Here is a 25,119-nt window from a genome sequence, read left to right as displayed (position 1 = left end):
TTGCCATTCAAACACAACATTGGCTAGGAAACAATAAATGAGCACTCTTCTAAACACAACATATATTGAGAGGCAAAAAATGTTTTAAGGAATTTTGAAAACCTAAAATATATAGTGTTATAGTGAAAAGGGTAGTCAGGTGATGGTCAGAAGATACATTCAAGTCTTCTTACTACTCTGTGAATTTAGATGGATTATTTAAATTCTACAAATTGAAGAGTTTTAATTTGAAAATTGGAGATTGTGTTTATCCTACACAGATAGCAAGATTCTTACGAAGACAACCTCAGATTTGTACCTATGTGTGTATGTATATATATACACACATGTATATAAAATAAAACACACATGCTTATATGATTCTTCTGGGATGAGAGGATAGCACTTCAATGCTTTAGAATATTAAGGATAAAGTAGTATCTGGTACAGCATAGATGATCAAATGAATATTTAATACCAATTCTTGTGCATTTATTATGACATTTGTATGAAGTTACCATGTAGAAAATCTTATAGGAACTAAGTCTCAAAGTTGTCCAAGCTCATGGACATATAAGCCTATTTAATTGTGTCACATCGTATACAGCAAAGCTCAGGGGCCCTATATAGAGTTTAGAGGTTTTTGCCCCTTTGCCATAATGCCTTTCATGAACCAGCCAATTGGTTCTTGGAGAAGGGTGAGGTTGTAGGGAGCTGTAATAGGGTAAGTCTTTGTGTGTAGAGAGAGCTTGCAGTTCACAGGCAGTGACACCAGCACAGTGGAAAAGCATTTTGGTGTCAGCACAGTTAAGCTCCACTTAGCAACAGCATTTCTTCCTCAAACCCCTTCCAGGGTCTTTGTGAGGGTCTCTGGCAAGAACTGTTCACCTGCCCATCTGGCCAGATGAAGGGCAAAGGGATTGTTTTCATCAAAAGAGAGAGCCTTAGAAAGAGGAAACAGTGAATAAAGGGCTGAATCCGGAGGATTACAAATGCTTTTGAACTGCCCTGGGAAGATCAGAAGTGAGCAGCCGTGGAAGCTTTAACACCGGCCCGAGTGATGCTCACAGTTTTTTAAGAAGGCAGGGGAGGAAGGTCTGGGGGAGGAGACACTTTGCTAAGAGGCTTGTGTTAATAAGATCATAGACTGTAAGTCATAGATAACCACAACAAATACCAGGTGCGTCTGAAATATCAAAGCAAATAAATAGAGCACCACGTTCATTTCCATCGGCTCCATTATCATGCCCCAAAAAAGTCACCGCTCCGAATTGAATCCAGCCTAAGTCCTGAGACCATCCAGCAGGAATACTGTTTCCCCTTTCTTTAATGCATGTCTAATGTGTTTACCAGAGAACTTTACAGGACAGGCTTCCACTAACTGTATCCAGGGGAAGACAAGATACCCCTGGCAAAGTAGCTCAGGATGTACCTGGAGAGACTCCTCGCTTACCGAGCGCCCTCGGGCTTCTGTTTCTGTTCACTGAAGGACAACTAGCATCCCCGGCTACTTGGGAGAACAGGTTTAGACTATTCTCTGATCATTTTCACTTGAAAAATTGATGCTTCACATTTGAAGTTCAACATTAACTTCATTTCCACACAGCCCCTCTATGAATTGCCTAGGTTAAAACTAATTCAAAATCCAAATTAATTTCTGATACCAAGAGAAGATGGGGGGAAAAAAAGCAAATGCTTACATTGGAGTACAGAGTCTCAGATTGATACTGTTTGTTGTCAAGATGGCGGTATATCTGTACTTAGAAAGTGGTATAACTGCCCTTACCCACAACACTAAGTTTCTTATACTTTGGGTGTGTTTCTGGCTCTGTCTTCCTGCAGCACTGACATTACTGAGACATGTTCCCAACATGCATATGCTGCTTTTGAAAGCCATCCAGAGTTAAGATACCTTCCCAATGTGCCTGACCCCCAGGGGAGAATTTACTATCCCATGCAATTGACTCATAAATTTTGGAACATAATATTAAAAATAGAATGAAAAAGAGAACTCATTAATTGAACATGTCAACTCAGAAAATATAGGGAAGAATTTTAAGTTTTTAGAGTGAATATATTATTCATTCCTACCCTGCCTACTTTAGCCTTGCTTCTAATCCCAAAGTTTCAGGTCAACAACCAGTATGAGAATTTTACAAAAATATATAAAAGGCTAATGTTGGATCCATAATATTCTTGAAGTCTCATGGACACATAACCTTTCTTGAATTTCCCAAAGAGTATACATAAAAGTACTTAATACATAATAGCTACTAAAAAGATGTGAGGTTTACTTCACCCATTTCTTTTCCTTCTTCAAGGATTGCCCCTAGGCTTCCATATTCTAGCCTTTAAATTAAGGTTATAAGAAAAAAAAAGTAGAAAAAATATACCTGGCTGAAAAGACAAAGGAATACACAACTGTTTTTGGAAGGGTTATTTCATGATTGATACAAATATGGATTCTAGAGCCAGACAGTCTGGGTTCAAAGACAGTTATATACTTACTAGCAATGTAATTTTCACTAACTTACTTTCTCTCTCTGTGCCTCATTTTTCTCACCTACAGAATGGGGATAATGATGATAAGAACAGTATCTACCCACTAGTTTGCTATGAGAATGAGTTATTTGATGTGGACTGAGAAAATTTGCCAGTACCTGGTAATTTCCTGACACTCGGTAAATGTTATCTCTCACTGTTATCAATGTCACTAAACTTTTGATTTCTAAGCTTTCTTCTTTAACACAGACTGTGCTATAGTCTGCAATATAGAAACAGTCACAGTTGTACAAGCTGTAAGTAGTCATATGGACATTAAAACTCAGTCATTTATTTGGTTAGTTGGTGATCCACAATTTAGAAATGGGGAAAAAAAAAGACTTTAAAGTCAGTCTTGAGAGCAAGGCACGCAAGTTAGCTCTATAGACTACATTCCTTTAGTCAGCAAAGTAGAGAATTAAGATAATGATTCAGATAACTCCTACAAAGAGGGACCAGTTGGAGTGAACAGTCCTCTCACTTCAATTATCTAGCCAGGCTAAATCTAAATACTTAAAACTGGAAGTCACTTGGTCTAGGTAGATATAAATGTATGGTTTATATCTACCATATAGGTTAAGTGTCTAAAAACTACATCTGGTAATATTAGTAAAATTAATTTAGCCAATGTTTTGGAAATCCAGCCTACTAAATTTATGTAAGTTTATCGAGATTGTTTCCATACAGATTTCATGGCAGCCAGGATCATGCCAGATAAGTCACTGTAACACAGCACAATCAGAACATTTTCTAATCACGCTGCCCGAGTTGAAAAGACTCTATAATTACGGACTGATTAATTTAACTAAAGTCTTCAATAGCTTGAAGAAGTCTGATTGCAATGTAATAGAAATTTATTGCCATTGCCGATTTCTTGAACATCGGCTGCTTTAAAATATCCTGCACTTTAAAACCTGCTTGGAAGACCAAATTACTTTCTACCTGGAAATACATTTTAAGAAATTGTTGTTAATAATCAGGGCCTGATGTTTTAGTGGTCATTCCGAAGCCAACTTCTACAGCCTTCATCTTACCTTGGAATGTAATTCATGGTCTTTTCTTAAGAGATTTAGATGACTGTCCATAGGGCAGGGATCAATTTTATTAGAAATGCTCCCTAGGGTTAAAAACAAAAAGGTGGAAAAAAATATATTATAAATTTTCACTTCAGATGATATGTAAGCGTACACTGCTGAAATCTAAGAGCTTACAAAAGGTCTGCCAAATGGGGGTAAAAAATATAATTCCAAGCTGTTCTACGTCCCCAGTTTGAATGCAGTCACTGTAAGAACTTCAAGTAGAACTCTCAGCGGCACCGTGGGGATGTAATTTACAAGCAGCAGCTGTATCTGTTTTCCTAGCCTTATCCGGTAGGATTCTCTATCATCAGCTGCATTTCTGGGATCACATTTTCAAAGAAGGCCCCCTGCACCTCATATCAATGGTCCAGTAGCAAACCTTGAGATTAGGTGTTGTTCTCTGCCTGCATCTAGTGCTTCTCACCTGAGCTGCCTTTTTCATATCTTTCATGACCTCTTCTAGATCAAGGTTTATCAATCTCAGCACTATTGACTTTCTGGTCTGGGTAAGTCTTGGTTGTGGCGGCTGTCCTGTGCTTTGTTTAACAGCATCCCTGGCCTCCACCCAGCGAATGCCAGCAGCACAGCTACCCTCCCCACCCCTCTTGCTGCTTACACTTGTGACAACCAAAAATGTCTCTGGACATTGCTAAGTATCCCTTGGAGCAGTAGTCTCCGACCTTTTTGGTGCCAGGGACTGGTTTCATGGGAAGCAATTTTCCCACGGATGTGGGGCGGGGAGTGGGCGGGTGGCTGTAAATACGCTTGCCCGCCCCTCACCGCTCACCTCCTGCTGTGCGCCCCCCAGGCGCACGCCCTGCCCCTTCCTAAGTTTAGGGAACAGAATCTTTCCAAAGACTGGGGGGCGTGGTGGGGGGAGGCGGCGGGGGAGTTCTGCAGCTAGTGCCTAACAGGCAGGCCAAGGACTGGGGTTGGGGACTGCAGCCTTGGAGGACAAAACACCCCCAGTGGATAGCAATGTTCTAGGTTGCAAACTCCTTGGAGACAACGTCTTGTTCACCTTTGTTTCTCTTGTAATGTGTCTACCACAGTCCCTGACACAGAGAACTTTCTCAACAAATGTTTCTTAAATGAAAAATAAATAAATGGAGCTGTCACATACGTGGGCATTACTACAGCTGTGTACCTCTCAGGTCACGGGCTTGACCTCTCACTTCGATGAACTCCTATGCCAAGACCCATCCCCAGGGTTTTGTAACAAATACCCTGCCTGGCCCAGAAGCTGCTAGAGCTTGGAAAGCCACAGCTTTGATGAGGGTTGACCTGATGGTTTTTTTCAAAAAGTATACATGTTACCCTGAGCAGTCAGAGCCTTGTTTTCTGTCCTCTTTTCTCCCTCCAGGGATTGAATGCTGCTCTCCCCTGCCCTTTGGAATTGCCCTTGTAGACATTTTAAAATGGGATTTCAGCAGTATAAAATTTTGAGGACGTGGGCTCCATGGGAGCATGCTTCAGAAAGCTTTTCCTCTCTAAGGATGACCCCCACCTCAGTCTGTGTGGCTCATGCATTTTGGTTTCTTCATTTGGTTTTTGACTTTGCCTCCAGTGCACTCTTCCAAACTAAAGGCAGATACTGGGAAATATCCTTCTTAAGGGAAGTCAGATGCATCAGGCCTCCCTTCCCTGAGACGCCTGGTCTCCTCTGTGGGATGAGATCACACAAACCCTGGGAAGAGCTTGCTTACTTTGAGTCTAAAACAGAATTTGTTGGCAGGGAGGTTGTTATGGTCAAAATCAAGAGAGAAAGGGAGGAAAAGAGATGGTAATGTATTAAATAGAAAACATTTGTATTTAGGTTCTGAATGTATTATTCTTTTCAAAGCCTTATAATTTAAATTCTTAGTGTATAGCTGCTACCTGGAATAACAAATGTGATATAATAATAGAATGTATCATTTTAGTATATTCTAAGAACTGCATGTGCATATATATATTTCTTATGTTACTTTCTTAAAGCACACCCACACCTTAACTGTTAAAATAGTTGTTGCCCCATTTGGCAGATTTGGAAATTGAGTCTCAGATCGAAGACAGCTAATTAGTGAAAAATCTGAAATATAGTCCCAATTCTATTTGATCTCAAAGCCGATGCATTTAATCCTTCTGTTGTATCTTTCCTGAGAAACTGCACCCCATTTCCTACTTACATACATTTTTTAAACATTGGACAATGTATTCATTTTATTACCGCTGGAACAAATTACCACGAAGTTAGTGACTTAAAGCAACATCCACTATTTTGCATTTTTTTGTGGCTCAGAAATCTGGGCATAGCATAGCAAGGCTCATCTGGTTTCTCTACTTAAGTCTCACGAGACCAAAATCAACGTATCAGCCAGGACTGAAGTTCTCATTGGGTCTTGGAGTCCTCTTCAGGCTTGCTGGTTATTTATAAGATTAATTTTCTTCTCGCACTTTCCATGTGGTCCCATCTACCTTCAGGTCAACAGCAGCAGATTGTGTCCTTTCCGCGAAGCTCGCTAACTTGTGTTCTGCCACCTAAGAAAGTTCTCTTTTACAGGTTCCTGTGATTAGTTTAGGCTCACCCAGATAATCTCCCTCGTGACGTGTAAAGCTTATTAGAGCTTGTAAATCTTTGGGAGACCATCTTAGAAATTCTGCCTAGTAGGAATAATTTCTGACTTAATGAGACTTATATCCTCATATGTTATTAAAATGTAGTAATGTTGTTCATGTTAGGGTAATAAAGTCCCTATCAAAGAGAGAGGTTATGAGAAGTCTTTAACATTTTCTTTATTCTTATGTAAAATGTTCTTTGCTCTAAAACTGAGCTTCCTATCTATAAAAATATGATATACAGACATTAGATAATTATTTATGTTATATAATTATGTAAATTATATAATTGTACATTATATAAATGTATATATAAGACAATTTTTTACCACATTGGGCTCATACCATATATGCAGTTTGCATCCTTTTTTACACTTAATATATTGTGTTTTTACTTGTTATTAAATATTTCCCAAAGTATGATTTTTAATCACTGCATAGTAATACATCATATGGTTTCATTTAACCATCCTCCTCTGGTTAGATATTTACATCATGTTGGACAAATTTTACAACAAATTTAATGTTCATCTGTGCTTATTTTCTTAAAATGAATATCTAAGATCAGGAATACTAAGGCAAACACTTAGAATTTTTGCCTTTGCACTATAAAAAGAATTCTCAAAATTCATACTGCAATCAACAATGTAGGAAAGTACCCAATTATCCACATGCTTGCCAAAACTGTCAACACATTTTTTCAGTTTTGCCTACTTAGTAGACAAAATAATAACATTGCATTTTTATTTTAATTTGCAATCCTGGAAATCTAATGAATCTGAATATTTTTATGTCTGCTGAGCATTTATGCTTTTTATGTTGTAAATTTCCTCCTATGCCAGTTCTCCAATTTTTTTCAGCTGGAATAGTTAACATTTTCTTTTTAATTTTTATCTTCCCATATTAAAGATGTTAACTCAGCTTTATATGATAGTTCAAAATATTTTTCTCAGTTTGAAGTGTCCCTTTTAATTTTTTTGAAAATTGTGTGTTTGTGTGTGTGTCTGTGTAGATGTGTGTGAGTTAAAATGTAGTTTTTAGTCTTATGTAGTCATGTGTATCAATGTTTTCCTTCGTTGTTTCTCCTTTTGCCTATAAGCTTACAAAAATCTTTCCATACCACATAGTCAAACTGTGCATAGACAGACTGTAAGTAAATAAAGAAATCATAATTTCCTGCATGATTTTCTTGCGTACTTTCCCACACCCAGGTGAGCAGCCATGACACCTGGGTCCTGCCGACAACTCAGGCTCAGACATGGAAAACACAGTTGACCTGCATCCCTCTTGGAGGGCTCCTCCCTCACATTCCCTATTTCTTTTCATGACTTTGCTCTTCTCCAAGCCACTCTGGCTCAAAAATTCTCTGTCTTCCCTGAATTTTCCTATTCTATTGTCATCTCCATCTCGTCATTTGCCACTTTCTCTTCTATCTCATCAGTTTTATAGCCATTCTTTCCTCCCTTCTGCCACAACGCTGGCCTCAGCCTACATCACGTCTCAGCTCAGCAGGTGCAGGCAGATAGAGCTAGATGGATAGGAAGACATAGGCAGAGGGACAGGTAGATAGATAAGCATACAGATAGACAGGTAGGTGGTAGCTACTTAGATAGATACGTAAATAGATAAAGATAAGGACTTTTAACTGAAATAGAATCATGCTATATGCTTTTCTATAAACTTGTGTTTTCATTCAGTAAGAAATTATGGTCATCTCTATGAGTTGTAAATATGCATCTAATTTTTTTCTTAAAATGGCTTTTTTCCCTTGATCCCGCCTTCATATCTTCCATCCACAATCCCCTAACCCCTCTGCAATTCATCTGCCCCCATATAACCCATTTTATTCTCTCCATATTCATATAACCAGATACGCACACATATAGATTAACATACGGACACATATACATTTATAGAGGTACTTTTCATCCTTGCATAAAAAGATTATATATTTTATATGCCTCCCTATATTTTCCTCATTCAATAATATCTGATGAAATTCCCTTTAAGTCAATAATTATAGCTCAAATTTATTCTTTTCAATGGCTGCATATTATGGTACAATTGTAGCATAATTTATTTAACCATTGCCTACAAATGATGAATATTCGTTTTTTTCTTTATTTTATTTTTGTGTATAAACTAATGCTACAATAAAATCCTTATACCTAGACCCATGCATATTGGTCGTTTTATTTCTATGGATAGATTTTCAGGGTAGAATTCCTGGGTCAAAGAGTTTTCCTATTTTAAATGTTAACAGATGTTGCCAGGTGGCTTTTCAAAAAAAATTGTAAAAAATACATTTTGACCAGCAACATAAAATAAAACCTATTTCCCCACATCCTTGCCACAAATATATCAGTTTTTGAATTTGAATGATTAATTTATAATGCTATTAGATTATGATCAGAGAGAGTGACTTCTGTTACTGTATTTGTACATATCCCTCACATACATAAAAAACTTGGTAGGCTTTATAGTCAACTCATCTGTTATTTGGTGTATATTGGTTCTATCACTATTACATCTTTTTCCTAAATTATACTTTTATTATTACAAAATGTCCTTCTTTTGTTGTTTAGATCTTTTTAAACCTTAAATGTCAACCTGCCTGATGCTGACATTACCTCTCCAGCTTTACCTGTGCTTTAATTTTCTGATATCACTTCATTCATCCAGAGCTGCTCAACTTTTCTTTATCACTGTCTTATGTGTGTCTACTATAAGCACTCTATACCTGGGTTTTCCTTACTAAATCCGTTTGACAGAGTCTTTTACTGGAGGAATTATCATATTATTATAAAAATGATTTATTTCATTCCTTTTATCAATTTTACTTTTCTACTTCCTCCTTCCCATTTCTTTGCATTGTTGATTTGCTTGGATCACTGTTCATTTCTCTTTTCATTTTCCTCCTTACTGTGTGTGTTCTGCTGTGCTTCTCCATTCAATTACAATTACTTTCATATTTTCAGTCGTATATGTAGGGAACAACTGCACTGCCGGATGCCTATTCTAATGAAGGAGTGGTAAGAGACCAACCCAAAGGGAGAGACCCCTGGCAAAGAGAAGGATATGGAAAGAGTGTGTCTAAAGAAAGTCTACACGTGTCCCATGGAAGAAGGGATCAGCTGTGAAAACCTGACAACTCTGTGGTCACAACAATATCAAAGACCTTCTCTGCCTCCCATTGCTCCCCCTGACCAGATCTTGAAGGGATCAGTAGCTGTGATTTACAAGATGGAGAAGGAGTAGAAGGACAAGACTCAGAAAGAGAGGCAAATATAATCAACCTCTGCCCTCCTTTCTCAATTTTTAGGACCAGCCTGAGGAAACCATGGTGAAGCCTCTAAAGATATTGAAAATATTTTTTTGTTATTGGCCTAGGCTAGACATATGACTGAATAATGCCAGTCTAGAGGCATGGGTGCTATGACACAAAAGGGCTGTTGGTTCACTACAGACTCCCTGCACGTGGGCTCTCATCTCCTCACACTTACCCTGCATGGTATGTTCACATGAAAGGGCAAGGGCAAAGGACCACCTCATTCTTTGTAGTGTCTAAAAGTTGTTATCAAACGAGGATGTCGCTAGCAGCCTTGCAAGTACACATCCTGCATTAACCGTGGCTAAATTCAGAATATCTGATTCCAACTGGTATTTTTTAATCAAAGTGTTGAGTTATAATTTACATACAATAAAATGTACACATATTAAATGTGAAGTTCAATGAGTTTTGACAAATGTATGTGCCCATGTAACTGCCAGCACAAGTAAAACATAAAACATTTTTGCATCATACCAAAAAATTCTTCTGTAACATCTGTGGTCAGGATACCCCCCCACGCTCCCCACACACACTTCTAGCAAACGCTGATCTGATCTCTAGCACTATACGTTAGAATTCTGACACAATATTTCACATATATGGAATAATGCAGTATTTGCACTCTTGGCTCTGGCTTCCTCCACTCAGTACAGTATTTTGAGATTCATCTGTGTTGAAGCACATTGCTCTTTATTGTTGAGTAGTATTCCCCTTTATGAATTAATTTGCAATTTGTGTATTAATTCATCTATTGAAGGATATTTGACTGTTTCAAAGTTTTGACTATTGTGAGTATGGCTGCTATGAAAATGCATGTCCAGGTCTTCTTGTAGACATATATTTTCATTTCTTTTGGGCGCATATATAGGAGTGGAGTTACTCAGTCATTTGATAAATGTGCCAACAACAGCAACAACAAAAAGGTTTTGTTTCATGATTTTTAACCTCCATTATTCAGGACTGTCATGTCTTTCTAATGAGTTGCCCCTCTTATCTTTGTCTGAAGTCTACTATTAGATTTTTAAGAGTCAAGATTAATGTAGCCACACCAGCTTTATTATACACAGTGTTTCCATGGCATGCATTTTTCTATCCTTTCACTTTCAACTTATTTCTATCTTCAACTTTATGGTGCATCTCTTGTAGAGACCATATAGTTGAATCTTGCTTTTTAATCCAGATTGTCAATCTCTGTTTTCAAGTTTATTTAGTCTTAATATTTCATATAATTATGTATGTAATTGAGTTTGTCTACTATTTTGCTATCTATTGTTGTTTTGTCTCTTTTGCTTTTTTTTGTTTTTGTTTTTCTGTTAAACATTTCCTGCCTTCTTTGGGGTTATTTATTATACATATGTTTTAGTCTTTCATTTTATTCTCTCTATTATTTTCTTGGCTATGTCTTTTAGGTTGGTACTGTTTGCAGGGCTAATAGCATGCATCCTAAAATTATCCAAGTCTATTTAGAGTCAATGCTATAGAATTTTACACTTCATACCTGACAGTACACATTACCCACTTCATACTTCATATGTCTCAAACATAATAACCTTGCAACATTATAATTAAAACTCCCCTACGACAACCTTTAAGCTATTGTTGTCATATCTTTTATCTATACATGCTTTATAACCCCACCTCACAATGGCATTTTATTTTATTTAACCTAATACCAAAGCCAGGAAAGGACACAACAAAAAAGAAAACTACAGACCAATATCCTTTATGAATATAGATGCAAAAATCCTTAATAAAATACTAGCACGTCAAAAAAATAATCCACCATGAGCAAGTGGGCTTCATCCCAGGGATGCAAGGATGGTGCAACATATGTAAATCAATAAATATGATTCACACATAAACAGAAGCAAAAACAAAGACCATATAATCATCTCAATAGATCCATAAAAAGGATTCAACCAAATCCAGCACCCTTTCATGATAAAAGCCCTCAACAAACTAGGCATAGAAGGAATATTTCTCAGAATTATAAAAGCCATATATGACAAACTCACAGCCAACATCATACTGGATGGGGAAAAGTTGAAAGCATTCCCCCTAAGAACTGGAACAAGACAAGGATGTCCACTGTCACCGCTTCCATTCAACATAGTGCTAGAAGTCCTAGCAAGGGAAATCAAGCAAAAGAAGAATATTAAGGGAATCCTAATTGGGAAAGAGGAAATAAAACTATTGCGCTTTGCTGATGATATGATCCTCTATCTAGAAAACTCCAAAGATTTCACCAAGAGTCTCCTGGAATTGATAAATAAATTCAGCAAAGTTTCAGCATACAAAATCAATGTACATAAATCAATAGCATTTCTATATACTAGTAACAGTCAAGTTGAGAATCAAATAAAAGACTCAGTACCATTCATGATAGTCACAAAGAAAATAAAATACCTAGGAATATACCTAACCAAGGAGGTGAAAGATCTATACAAGGAGAACTATGAAACTCTGGGTAAAGAAATCACAGAGGATACAAATAAACGGAAAAACATATCATGGTCATGGATTGGTAGAATCAACATTGTTAATATGTCCATACTACCCAAACTGGTTTACAAATTCAATGAAATCCCCATCAAATTACCAAAGTTATACTTCACAGATCTAGAAAAAATAATTCTTTGTTTTGTTTTGAATCAGAAAAGAGCCCAAATAGCCAAAGTAATCTTAAGCAAAAAGAACATATCTGGAGGTATCACATTAACAGACTTCAAACTATACTACAAGGCTATAGTAACCAAAACAGCATGGTATTAGTACAAAAATAAAGATATAGGCCAATGGAACTGAACAGAGAATCCAGATATAAAACCATCTACCTACAACAAATTGATCTTTAGCAAAACAGACAATAATGTACATTGGGAAAAATAAGTCCTATTCAATAAATGGTGCTGGGATAATTGGATAGCCACAAGAAGAAGAATGAAACAGGACCCCTACCTCTTACCACTCACAAAAATTAATTCAAGATTGATAAAAAAAACTCAGATATAAGGCATGATACCATAAGAAATCTAGAGGAAAATATAGGAAAAACTCTTCTAGATATTGGCCTATGCAAAGAATTTATGACTAAGACCCCAATGGCAATTACAGCAATAACAAAAATTAGTAAATGGAAGTTGATTAAACTAAAAGGCTTCTGCACAGCTAAGGAAATAATCAACAGAGCAAATAGACAACCTACAGAATGAGAGAAAATATTCACAACCTATACATCCAATAAAGGACTAATAAGCAGAATTTACAAAGAACACAAGCAAATTAGCAAGAAAAAAACAAACAACCCTATTAAAAAGTGGGCAAAAGATATGAACAGAAGCTTCTCAATAGAAGAAAGACAAATGACTAAGAAATGAATGAAAAAAATGTTCAACATCACTAATCATCAGGGTATTGCAAATTAAAACCACAATGAGATATCACCTCACTCCAGTTAGAATGGTTTTTATTAAAAAATCCAGGAACAATAGATGCTAGCATGGCTGCAGAGAGAACGGAACACTCACACACTGTTGGTAGGCTGCATATTAGTATAACCTCTGTAGAAAACACTGTGGAGATTCCTCAAAGAACTAAAAGTAGACCTACCATTCAATCCAGCAATCCCACTATTGGGTATCTACCCAACAGGAAAGCAGACTTTTCATCGAAAAGACACCTGCACTTGAATGTTTATCACAGCACAATTCACAATTGCAAAGATATGGAATCAACCCAAATGCCCATCCATTCATGAATGGATCAATAAAATGTGCTATATGTACATCGTGGAGTACTACTCAGCCATAAAAAAGATGAAATAATACCTTTTGCAACAATCTGAAGGGCACTAGAGACAATTCTCCTAAGTGAAGTATCTCAAGAATGGAAAAACAAACACAACATGTACTCACTATTAAATTGGAATTAACCAAAGAGCACACATCTGCACAGAGGGAAGTAAAAGCCAGTGGAAATAAACTAGGGGGAAGGGGGAAGAGAGGAGAGAAATAAACCAACCTAATGGGTAATATGAAAACTATTTGGGTGACAGGCATATCTATAGCTCGGACTTAAACATTACAAAAACAATCCATGTACCTAAAATATTTGTACCCCCTTAATATTTTGAAATAAAAAAGTAAATTATATTTTAAGAAAATTATTAGGAAAATTAGTCTTTCATATTTATACATATATTTGCAATTCTGGTGTCCTTCTATTCCCCTGTATAAATCACCTTGTATCATTTTTGTTCCACTTAAAGAACACTTTTAAACATTTTTGGTAGTGACAATCTACTGGAGAAAAATTCTTTCAGCTTTCTTTCAGCCAAAAATGTCTTTATTTCACCCTCAATCTTTTAAGAATACTTTTGCTGGATACAAAATTATGGATTGACATTTTTTCCTTTATTCAGATATACCATTACAGTGGCTTCTAATCTTCATTGTTTCTAACAATGTCAACCACTTTTCACATCATTGTTTCCTTGCCTATAACATGCTTGCTTGCTCTTCTCCCTACTTTAGGGATTTTCACTTTACCTTGGCTGTACAGCAGTTGACTATGATATCCTTAGCTGTGATTTTCTTTGTATTTATTCTTTTGGGCTTTACTGAGGGTATTAAACCCATATGAGTCAATATATTTCATCAAATTTGGAAAATTTTCAGTCATTATATTTTAAATGTGTATTTTCTTCCGTTTTATTACTCTTTTACTTCTAAGACTTCCATTACATATATGTTATACTATGTGATATTGCCTGATGGGTCTCTGAGATTCTCTTCATTTTTCTCCCATTTTTTTTCTTTTCTATACTTTGGATTGGTAAATTTCTATTGTTCTGTCAAGTTCATTGGTTATTTCTTCTGCTATTCTAACTTGCTGTTAAGACATTTTATAATAAAGACATCTACACTTGAATGTTTATGGCAGCACAATTCACTATTGAAAATATGTGGAAACAATGTAAGATCCCTTCAATCCATGAGTGGATTGATAAAATGTGGTATACATATACCATGTAATACTACTCAATTACAAAAACAATGGTGATCTAGCACCTCTTATATTATCCTAGATAGAGCTTGAGCCCATCCTTTGAAGTGAGGTATCACAAGAATGGAAAAATAAGCACAACATGTACTCACCATCAAATTGGTACTAAATGATCAACACTAAGGTGCTCACATGGTGGTAATATTCCTGGGTGTCAGTCAGGTAAACTCACAACTAATGGATGCGGTGCACACTGTATGGGGGAAGGGCATGCCTCTGGCCCTAGCTTGGGCAAGGCAAAGTCATTATTTGTAACCAAAAGATTTGTACCCCTGTAATATCCAGAAATAAAAAAAGACTACCCAATACATTTCTCATTTAATTCTTGGATTTTCAGTTCTGTGCATTTTTAAAGAATAATTTCCATATCTCTGCTGATATGCCTAATCATGAGTTAAAGTATTCTCTTTAAATTCATGAATGCATTTATAATGTATATTTTAATATCTTTTTCTGCTAAATTTAATATCTGAATCATCTTGGGTTTATTATCACCTTTTCCCTTGCCTAAGGTTCATATTTTCTTGTTTTTTGCATGTCTAGTAATTGTAGATTGTATAATGGACATTGCAGAAGACTGGATTCTGTTATCTTCCTCTCAAAGATATTGACTTTTTTATTTTTAGTAGAAAGTTCAATTACTGGTGAATCCCTTTAAATTTGTGTAGGCTTAACTTATATTTTGTTACATCATATTTGTGGAAAAACAAGGGTTCCCAAGCCACTCTAACTTAACAAAACTCCACCTCAAACTCTAACTTCTCTGCTGGTGTGGCTTTCTTTGGGCAGGTTTAGAGTAAGCCACTCTAGAGTGTACGATTTATTTCTAATATGCAGATTTTAGCATCTCAATTTTCTGACTGAATTGATAATGAGGTATTAACATGCCTCTCCTGACTAGACTTGAACTCCACCTCTGTTCCTACTTTAGAATCTCTGTTAAGCTCTCAGATCTATAGTAGTCTCTAAGAAGTAGTCACTTTACAAAGCTTCAGTGAGTCTTACTATGGTTACGTACAGCATAACCCTCCACCAAGGATTCGTGGGGGAGTTTTTATACTGACATCCCCTCTCTGTCATACGCTGCAGATTCCCACTGCTTCAGCTTCCCTGGATGCTAAACTCTTGTCTCTTCACTCAGTGGAACTTTCTCTGGTTCGACTCCACTTCACTACTCTACAGTTAGAATATTGCACCTGGGTAGAGGGCCAGTGTCCACCTTACAGAATTTGCTCGTAAGTTCCTCTTCCCTCAGGGATCACAGTCTTATGTTTCCTGATGGCAGTGCCTCAAGGTGGTTGCTTCATATATTCTCTCCAGTTTAATGGCTGATTTTAGCAGAAGACCTAGTATGGTACCAGCTACTTTACCATGACTAAAATTAGAAGCTGCAGTATTGTTTAATTTTTAAATTAAAAGGTAGAAATGAATACATGAATTTGTCATGGGCTAACATGCATGTTATGTGCTAGTAATGCAAGTGTGAGTTGATTATTCTGAAAGTCCATTTTAAATCCACTTTATTTTATAGAACTACAACTCAATTTAAATATCAGATCCTCTTATATTGAGGAAAAGACAAAATGTTTACAAATAACATTAACCTGCTGATGCCTTGGGAATGTGTCAGCTGGTATCACCCAGAAAAAATAAATGGAACAGTCATAGTTTTAATAAAACATGAGGTGCACAAGGAAAACACTTGTCAAAATTGTATAATGTTACAGTACCCTATCTATATATAAATGCATATGTTTATAAAAGTATATTTTCCCTGTGTTGTGCTAATCTTTTTTACTTGGCATATTTTTAATGGTTTTTCCAAATGACCTTTGTAAAATTAATCAAGGATCTGACACTGTCCTTTGGAGAAATACAAAGAAAGAGTGCTGCTTATAATAACTTTTGCATGAAAAATGGCCAGAAACTGACAAAACAGAGAAAACATTAATACTGAAAAAAATTAAAGCTCGAAAGTAAAGCCAACTGAAAAATGTTGCCTTTTTGTCAGTAATATTTTTATGGGTCTCTGAAATTTCATTTTCCCTTTATTTATTATACCATGTCTTTATTACTTGGGATCAGATACATTTCTCAAAACAATTTGCTAAGTAAACTGCACCACAATTTTTCAAGAGCTCTAACAGTGAGAAGTATCTCAAATTAAAGATTAATAAAATGTACAAAAAAGATATGTAAAAATATAAATACAAAGAACCTAGAAAAATGCCTGCAATTAGACAAGACAAAATCTAAAAAGAAATTAAATTTAGTTGTAATATATTTTCCATTCTTTTCTTTGAGAAAATTACTACTGAAGTGAGGGATTTTTTTCCTCCTGTAATTTAAATGTTAAGCTGCCAGATGTGTGTCTCATGCTTGAAGAGTCGAAGCTTTGCATTATTTAGCATATTAAGAATCACAGAATTTTAAAAAGGGCTCCTTTATTGCCTCGAGGTTCTAATTAAGTAAACCTTAGCCTGATACATTTAAAACTTGCAATACACGAGATTTCACTCTTTTTCTCCCCATAGTCAAGTCACATCTATATAATAAATATGGAAAATCTTTAAGATGATATAATTTTTCTTTTGCTTGAGGAATTAAAACTATCTATTATTTTAAGAAGTTTTTAATAGAGACCAGCAATCTAAAAGACAACTAAGGATTCAAAATACTTTCTAATCATTGCAAGTTGCTTTTCTTATTTATGCCAAAGAATATGTGTTTCATAAAGGCTGTTTGATGCTATAAATCTTACTTTTTCCTTACACTGTGCTTCTACTGTGGTCCCAACTGTGTCACTCTCGTGAGACAAAGGCAATTCTAAGAAGCAACAAAAGGGTCGTTGTTTTTTGGATCAATATTATGTTTTTGTGTGTTTATGTGTGTATATGTGTGTGTGTGTTTGACTGTGTTAAATATCTGATCATACAGCACTAATTAGTTGTCCTTTCAGCAGTTTGTGGAAAGAGTTTCAGCAGCTAAACTGAAAACCATAATCAAATGGAAGTTCTGGAGGCACACAACATTCATAAATCATAACCTTAAATACAGTTATTTTTGCCATTTTAGAAAATGTCAAAGGTGTCAACTCTGTCCAAATATACCGCTTAACAGTGACTATTTTAGTAAATTGACTTGAAATACATTCAGCTAACTGACAGTTAGAAGCACATAATCTAGTTCATGGTACAAATGAACTGTTTAAAGGCCAAAATAAGCACCAAACTACAAATTCTCACTAACGCTGCAACAACCATGGCTGCAACCACAGAACACAATCTTAGTATTCACGTGTTTATCTACAGCAGAAATAGAGGTGCAATATTTTTGAAATGTGATTTTTTAAAAAATTTGTTTCTGGTCAAGAGAAATATTTTAACCACATTCAGAACTATGGTCAACTATCTATAATAATCTAATATTTGAGAATATTAAGAGTAAATAAACTAGGAATTACCCAAATGCAGGTAATGAGTTGATTAGATTCTCTTTTAGCATGTTTGAACCTATAAACAACAACTTCATAGATGCTGCAAACATAAATAGAGAACTGTTACAATGTTAAGAAACACAAAAATATCTTGTCTTCATGAGAAGAATTAATGTACAAATTGAGCTTCAAAAATTTAACCATTGACAAAAGGCAAGAATTATAAAATTGGAGCTTAGGTTTGGCCAGAATTATTCCCTTCAAAGCCTAAAGTATTTAGTAAAAGGTAGAATGTACCTAATATTTTACAAACCGGTTTCCTAGAAATGTGAAGAAGCTTAGCGTTGGCAGCAGGAATGCAATGAAACCATCACTACATTCACTCTCTCCAAATCACTAAGCCACATCTTTCCACATGGGTCCTTAACACAGGTTACCCCTCGGTACCATTTATGAATATCAGCACTTGGTTGATTGAGAATAATACATTATACTTATACAATGTTTTCTGGTTTATTAAAACCTTTATATATGTTACTTACATAATTCAAGTTATTTTAAGTTTATTGCTGGTACAGAACTGTAAATATTTTTGCCATCACACCAATCCAGTAGCAATCTCTAAATATTTTGCATTCATAAGATAAAATATAGATTCATACATACATGCGTGCCTTGCCTAATGAAATATTATTATAATGTAAGAGCAAAAATATGCTTGGTTATTCTTTCCAAGAATAATGTTTAAACATCACCTATTGCTGCCATACTTAAGAAGATTCTATCCTTTTATGAAAGTCAGCTTCTTTTTCCCTCATGCTTAATAATATTAAACTCTCCATCTTAAGCACAATGTAAGAATGCAGAAATTTTAATATGCTACTCATGAGCTTTCCCTGGTTGTCATCAATTAACACTTTCACTGAACTTAGAACATCCAAAGCTATTTGGAATGATAAATTATTTTACCCACTAGTAATTCCCTACTGCTAAAAGAAAATTACAGGTAGAGATAAAGGGAGTCATTGCCCAATACCACGATTAAGCAGGGTGCAGACATACCCAAGTGTATGTCCAACATTGTGGGAATCAACCCAATAACACAGGGATGAATTCATGAGCACCTACTACATGTATGACACTTTGCATAAGGTATTAATATTACTAATATTCAAGTAGGGCCTGTTATCTCATCTTTATAGGTGAAGAAACAAAGACCCAGAGATTAAGGAACTTGACAAAGGACATTAAAGGACAGAGTCAAGATCTGAATTTAAGCCTCTCTGGCAGCATATCCACGTTCTGTTCCCCTACTAAGTTTGCACTCTTCTGGATTGTCTCTGTTGATCCTTTGCTGCACTTTGCCAGTGGGCAGAAATTAGAGCTGAGGAGTGATGATCTTAAGAGAAACTAGTTGGCACAAAAAGGAACAAAAACAGAACTGTGACTCAACGACCTAACTGCAGACTTTTAGCTATTCATGCTAGAGAGAAGAAAAAATGTATAGCAAACCCCTGCAGAAAATAGTAGTAATAGCTAATGGCATTGAATTCATACTACATACCAGAATTTACAGCTTTCAAGGTCTCAAGTTAGCTACTAATTTTAAACTCTTCTCCACAAAACTGTTTTAAAACACTTCAGGAGTAATAAAATTTACCTTAAATTTTACCTCCTTCCTTGAAGACATTATGTTAAGTGAAATAAGCCAAATGCTGCATGATTCCACTTATATGAGGTACCTACAGTAGGCAAATTCATCGAGACAGAAAGCAGAATAGAGGTGACACGGGCTAGGAGAGGGGTCAATGTGGAGTTGTTGAATGGGTGCAGAGTTTCAGTTTTGCAAGATGAAAATATTCCAGATATGGACGATGGTGATGGTTGCATAACAATGTGAATACGCTTAATACCACTGACCTGTATACTAAAAGATAATTAAAATAGTAAATTTTTACTATTTACCAAGTTATCTCTATTTTACCAAAATTGTTTTTTTTTTTTACTTTTGGATTCCTCAAGCCCTGAATAAAATGCTAAGAAACTTTGAAAATGCTGAAAGGCCCTGAGTATAAACAAAAAACAACAGAAGAACTTCCAGTTGGGAAAAGATGGCAAAAAGTCGTTTCTCTCTTGTCCTCCCCACTAAGCACAACTATAAAGCCCGAAAATAATACCAGAGGCCACCAAAGGAGAACTCTGAAAGGTGTAAAGAGGTAAGTGGAATGATTGGAGACCCCAGGACAGGAACAATGACATGGGGCAGGGCATGTTAAGCTCCACTCCCCACCCCACACAACAGACCTGACATCTCCTGACCTCACCCGACCTGCAGATAGTGGTTCCCTCCCTACTGCTTGAGACGTCCCTCCCTCACTGAGAGACAAGTGGCCAAGTGGCACCAGCAGGGGGATCCCACCACAAGTGCCTGACATAGGAAGCCTCTTAGCATCCTGAGGCCAGAGACTGCCTTCCCTCACCCAGAGGCACCAGGTGGCCCCACCTGGGAGGCTCTTTCTGTCCTCTCAGGCATCACCAGCAGGGTTCACTGGGGGCCCCAAAAACACAAGTTGAATCATGCAGACCACAATAACACAATATTGTACCATTACTGAAAGAAAAATATTGTCAACCAAAAATCTATATCTGATGACTATCCTTCAGGAATGAGGGGAAAATACATTCTCAAATGAAAGAAAACTAAAAGAATTTGTCACTAGCAGACCTACCCTTAAAGAATGGCTAAAGAAATTTCCTCAAATGGAAAGGAAATGGTAAACAGAGGAATCTTGGAGCATCTGGGAGAAGAAAAGAAAAGCCAAAAGAACATCAAATGGCTTTGCAAATAAAAGTGGGCCAAACTTTTTGGCTTCTACTAACACAAACCATTCAAGGACAGTTTGTCATATATCGGTGCTGCAAAGCATGAACTCCTACATGCATCATTGCCAGGGTGTCAACATTCAAGAACAGACTAATTTCTCTAATAAAATGATTATAATTTCAAAAGAGACTGATATTTCTCCTACTTCATAACAAAGGGCACCAAATTTAACTATTTGACTTAAAATCCTATTTTTCTAATTTGTATTTCCTATTTCATATGGTTTATCTAATTAGATTGGGTAGATCATTATGGACAAAAATACTGTCCTTTTCTGCCAATTTCCATTTCAATTATTTCCACATTGAACGAAGTCAATTGCATGCTTATATGTTGGATACTGGAAAAGGAAGAACTCAATCAGTCATGCCATTTAAGTGTCCAAAGCCAGCCTCATGTTTAAAAAGAGTTAATGAGCCCATTTATTTGTGTGTGAGGTCTTACAATTTCATTTATTTTTCATTCCCACTTGTAGATTTATCAGTTTGAGAAGGACAGTACTGAGAAAAAGGAGATGCTACTGGCTATGAACTTGCAGAAAGAGCCTATAATAAAAACCAATAATACGAACTGGAGCAATAGTAAAGCCAAGTCAGACAGCCTGCTACTTTGTCATGTCTGTAGAGCGAATTCTCACCAGCCAGTTATGGTTTCTTTCATCATAATTCACATGTTAGTAAAAATAGACCAAAAGTGCATTTTATCCCCACAGTTCCTTATTTCCAACTTACCCAGACTGTGCATTTGGCTATGGGTACTTTTGGGAATGTCCAGATTGAATAGTGGAACCAAAGATAAGTATGTCTTGTCATAGCTCCACAGTAACTCTTCCCTCCTAAGCCCCTGCTCCTGAGGCTATTTAGAAGTACGCCAGTTTTTCCCACCTGTTAGGTGAATTGCAGTGGCTCATATTCAGTCAAGAACTACAGCAGTATTTGTGGTCAATGTCCACTTCTGCACTATCATTTTGCAAGGACATTTGTCTAATTCTGAGGCACTGAATATCCACAGATTAAATGAGAGAAATTGGCCAAAGAAAAATAGAATTATTTTCATGGACAGTTCATTTTTATGAATGATTGCTGAATGCACATGGCATGCTTGCCTTTGCTAACATAGTCACCATAATGGATTAAGGAATACACACACACACACTCACTCACACACACACACACAATGAGATAGCGGTGGGAGAGTAGGGGGAAAGTAAGTTTTCACCACCCCTGCTTTAAAGAGTGCACTCAGAAAAGTATGTATCCTGGAAAAAGTTTTCAGGTGTTTCAGAAAAAAAAAAGAAAGAAGTACTTTCAAAAATGGCTTAATTAGTGGCCCCTGAAATATTGATAATTCGAGGAGTTTTGAAATGGTCTCTTTTGATTCACTGGAAGGAATGCCAAACCAGTTTGAATGATAATACAACTCAATTGCCCTTTTATGTTTTCTTACTGCTCTGTTTAATAGCAGGAGTCCAGAGGATAAATGGACTGTGATGAATATATAAGGTAAGACCGAATAACATGTTGAAGGTGTAAAATGTCTTGAAAACACAAGCTGCAATCTGATGTTGTTGATCTAATCCACACACACTCTGTAATTAGAAACACACCTCATACACCAACATATCAGAATAGGGCAGCAAACACGTATTTGTAACTTTTCCTTAAATCTTGATTCTGATCATTTACATGTGACACCTTCACTTTTATTGCCCCTTCCACTTAAAAAAAAAAAAGAAATTTTAAAAAGGTAGCTTGAAAACCACCTCATAATGTTTTGGACCCTCCCAAGTAAAGAGATTTTCGAGCTTCTTTCATGAAAGGAAACAATGTAGCAAAGATTCTAACCTGCTGGAAACGTTTTAAGCCCATCTTGTCTCTCTGTGGCCCAGATCTTTTCTGCACACCCTCCTCCCTCCTTTCTTAGCATTAAACTGCTTCCCCACTTCCTTTGCATCAGTGGGAACACTTCCCTTATGGGTGTCAGGATCTCTCAGAGGGGTCAGAGGCTGCCCTGCAGAGGAAATGACCAGCTGTGAAATGTAAAGGAACAATTCCTTCCACATGTTCCTCTGCTCCTGAAGCAGGCAGGAGTTGTCAGCTAGCATCACTTTGGAACCAGGCAGGACTCTGCATCGTAGTCCTGTCAAAACTAATTTACAATTAAAGACCTGCATGACTGTTTAAAGCTTTTTCAATTCCAGCAGTTTTCAGAAATGACTTTGAGATTGAAGTGGATCAAACAAAAAAACCATTGTGGTAATTAGCCATGATGGATGGTGAAGAACCTCACAAAATAAGCCAAAGATTAAAACAAATTATAATAATGTTTAAAAGAAATCCATTAATGGCACAATACTTACTACACCTCCAATTAACAACTGTGTGGAATTTTCCCAGCTAAGCCCCAATTTGGGGAGTTTAATGTTGTAGCTATTGGAAGTCTTATTCAGTTTGTAAATAAAGTTACAAGGTGACAACTTCATTGCGAAGAAAGAAGGAAGAAAGGAAGGAAGGAAGGAAGGAAAGAAGGAAGGAAGGAAAGAAGGGAGGCAGGGAAGGAGGTAGGACGGGAGGATTTATCTTGACCAATGAAAGCTTTAGAAAAGACTTAAATTACTTTAAAATATTTTGAAGTGTTTCTGTGACTTAAAATATTTTGATGCATTTACATATCTTAAATAAAGGCATTTTAAAATTGCAGGTAATTAGCTTTTTATGCAGATTAATCATTTTGAAACATACTGTGGTTCCCTGAGGCTCAATTTTGCACTGAGATAAAGGACTCAGATCCACTTCTTTGAAAATCAAGAAATCCAAGAGAACAAATGCCGTAGTTAAAGTCTGAACATTGCCTCAACATTTCACCAAATGGTGCGTCTGACTTGAAGTGGCCATTCCAAATTCTTAAAATCTTGGATATATTTTATAGAAGTACTCATTCCTTAAAAGCTCTCTGAAAGTGATTAGAGAAGTATATAATAGGAAATTATTTGAGACAGTCTCTCCACAAAGTCAGCTCCAACTGTCAAAACCAAAGTCACGTGTACTGTTTCCACACATCAGATTCACGATTCTTCAATAGGAATAGGATAATGGCTGACAAATTATTAACTAAAAATATACATGTCTGGTCCGGATCATTAACAGGGTCTGAAAAAAATTGTCTTTCCTTGGCTGACACGTGGAATGGTAGCCTCAGACCTTCAGGGAACACAATATGGAGATTTGACTAGAACTGACCAGGCATATTGGACTCTCACAGTCACACAGTAGGTCTCTTACTGACTGGGCCACCGACCAAGCTCGGTGACCAATCTGTCCCTGGCTTCCTCTTCCAGAGCTTCAGGGTTCAGTGCCTTCAGCTTCTTTCCCTCTGTGCTTCTGCTGCTGCCACAGCTGCGAATTACTTTGCCCCTCATTCTGCCTCTGCTTCACGGCTTGCGTGGGGCACGACAGTACTCATTAGGCAGAGCCTCTCGCCAGGCCACCTAATAAGTCTGAAATAGAACCACACATATATCTGGGCAATTGATTTTTGACAGAAGCGCAAAGGCAATTCAACCAGGAAAGAAGAATCTTTTCAACAAATGATGTTGAAACAACTGGACATTCCTATGCAAAAACAAAACCCCAAAAGTTCAACCTTAACTTCACACCTTACTCAAAAACTAACTTCAAAGAAATCACGGATCTAAATGTAAAATGCAAACCTCTAGAACTTTCAGAAGAAAACATAAGAAAAAAATCTTGTGAATCGGGGTTGGGCAAAGGGTTCAAGGACAGGACATCAAAGGTACAACCATTTAAAAAATTGAAAAATTGGACTTAACCAAAATTCACAACTTTTGCTATGTGAAAGATATTGTTAAAATAAAAAAGTGAACTACGGACAGGGAGAAAGTACTTGCAAACCCCATACAAGGTTTGTACCCAGAATGTATAAAACTCTCAAAATTCAACATTAAAACAAACAAACAATTCATTTATAGGCAAAATACTTGAACAGACACCATACTAAAGAACACATTATGGGTGTCAAGTAAGTACATTAGCCATTAAAGAAGTGTAAATTGAAATCATGAGACGCCACTACACACAAATTACAAGGACTTTAATAAAACTGCCAATGCTAAGCACTGACAAGGGTGCAAAGCGACTGAAACTCTCCTGTGCTGCTGGTGGAAACACACAATGGTGCGGTCACTGTG

General features: G+C 36.6%; 1 protein-coding gene across 1 annotated transcript in view; it reads right to left on the bottom strand.

The window, feature by feature from the left end:
• LOC123638768 overlaps positions 1–25,119 on the bottom strand; it is a gene marked incomplete at its 5' end in the record, with an annotated part of 205,149 nt that overhangs the window by 60,630 nt on the left and 119,400 nt on the right. The window contains one exon of the mRNA XM_045552599.1: positions 3,555–3,637. Coding sequence (XP_045408555.1) covers positions 3,555–3,637 — 83 coding nt within the window. The remainder of the gene's footprint in view (positions 1–3,554; positions 3,638–25,119) is intronic.

This window comes from Lemur catta, chromosome 5 (genome assembly GCF_020740605.2).
Source record: "Lemur catta isolate mLemCat1 chromosome 5, mLemCat1.pri, whole genome shotgun sequence".
NCBI lineage: Eukaryota > Metazoa > Chordata > Mammalia > Primates > Lemuridae > Lemur > Lemur catta.
The sequence above is the reverse complement of the archived record's forward strand: the minus strand, read 5'-3'. Positions and strand labels throughout refer to the sequence as shown.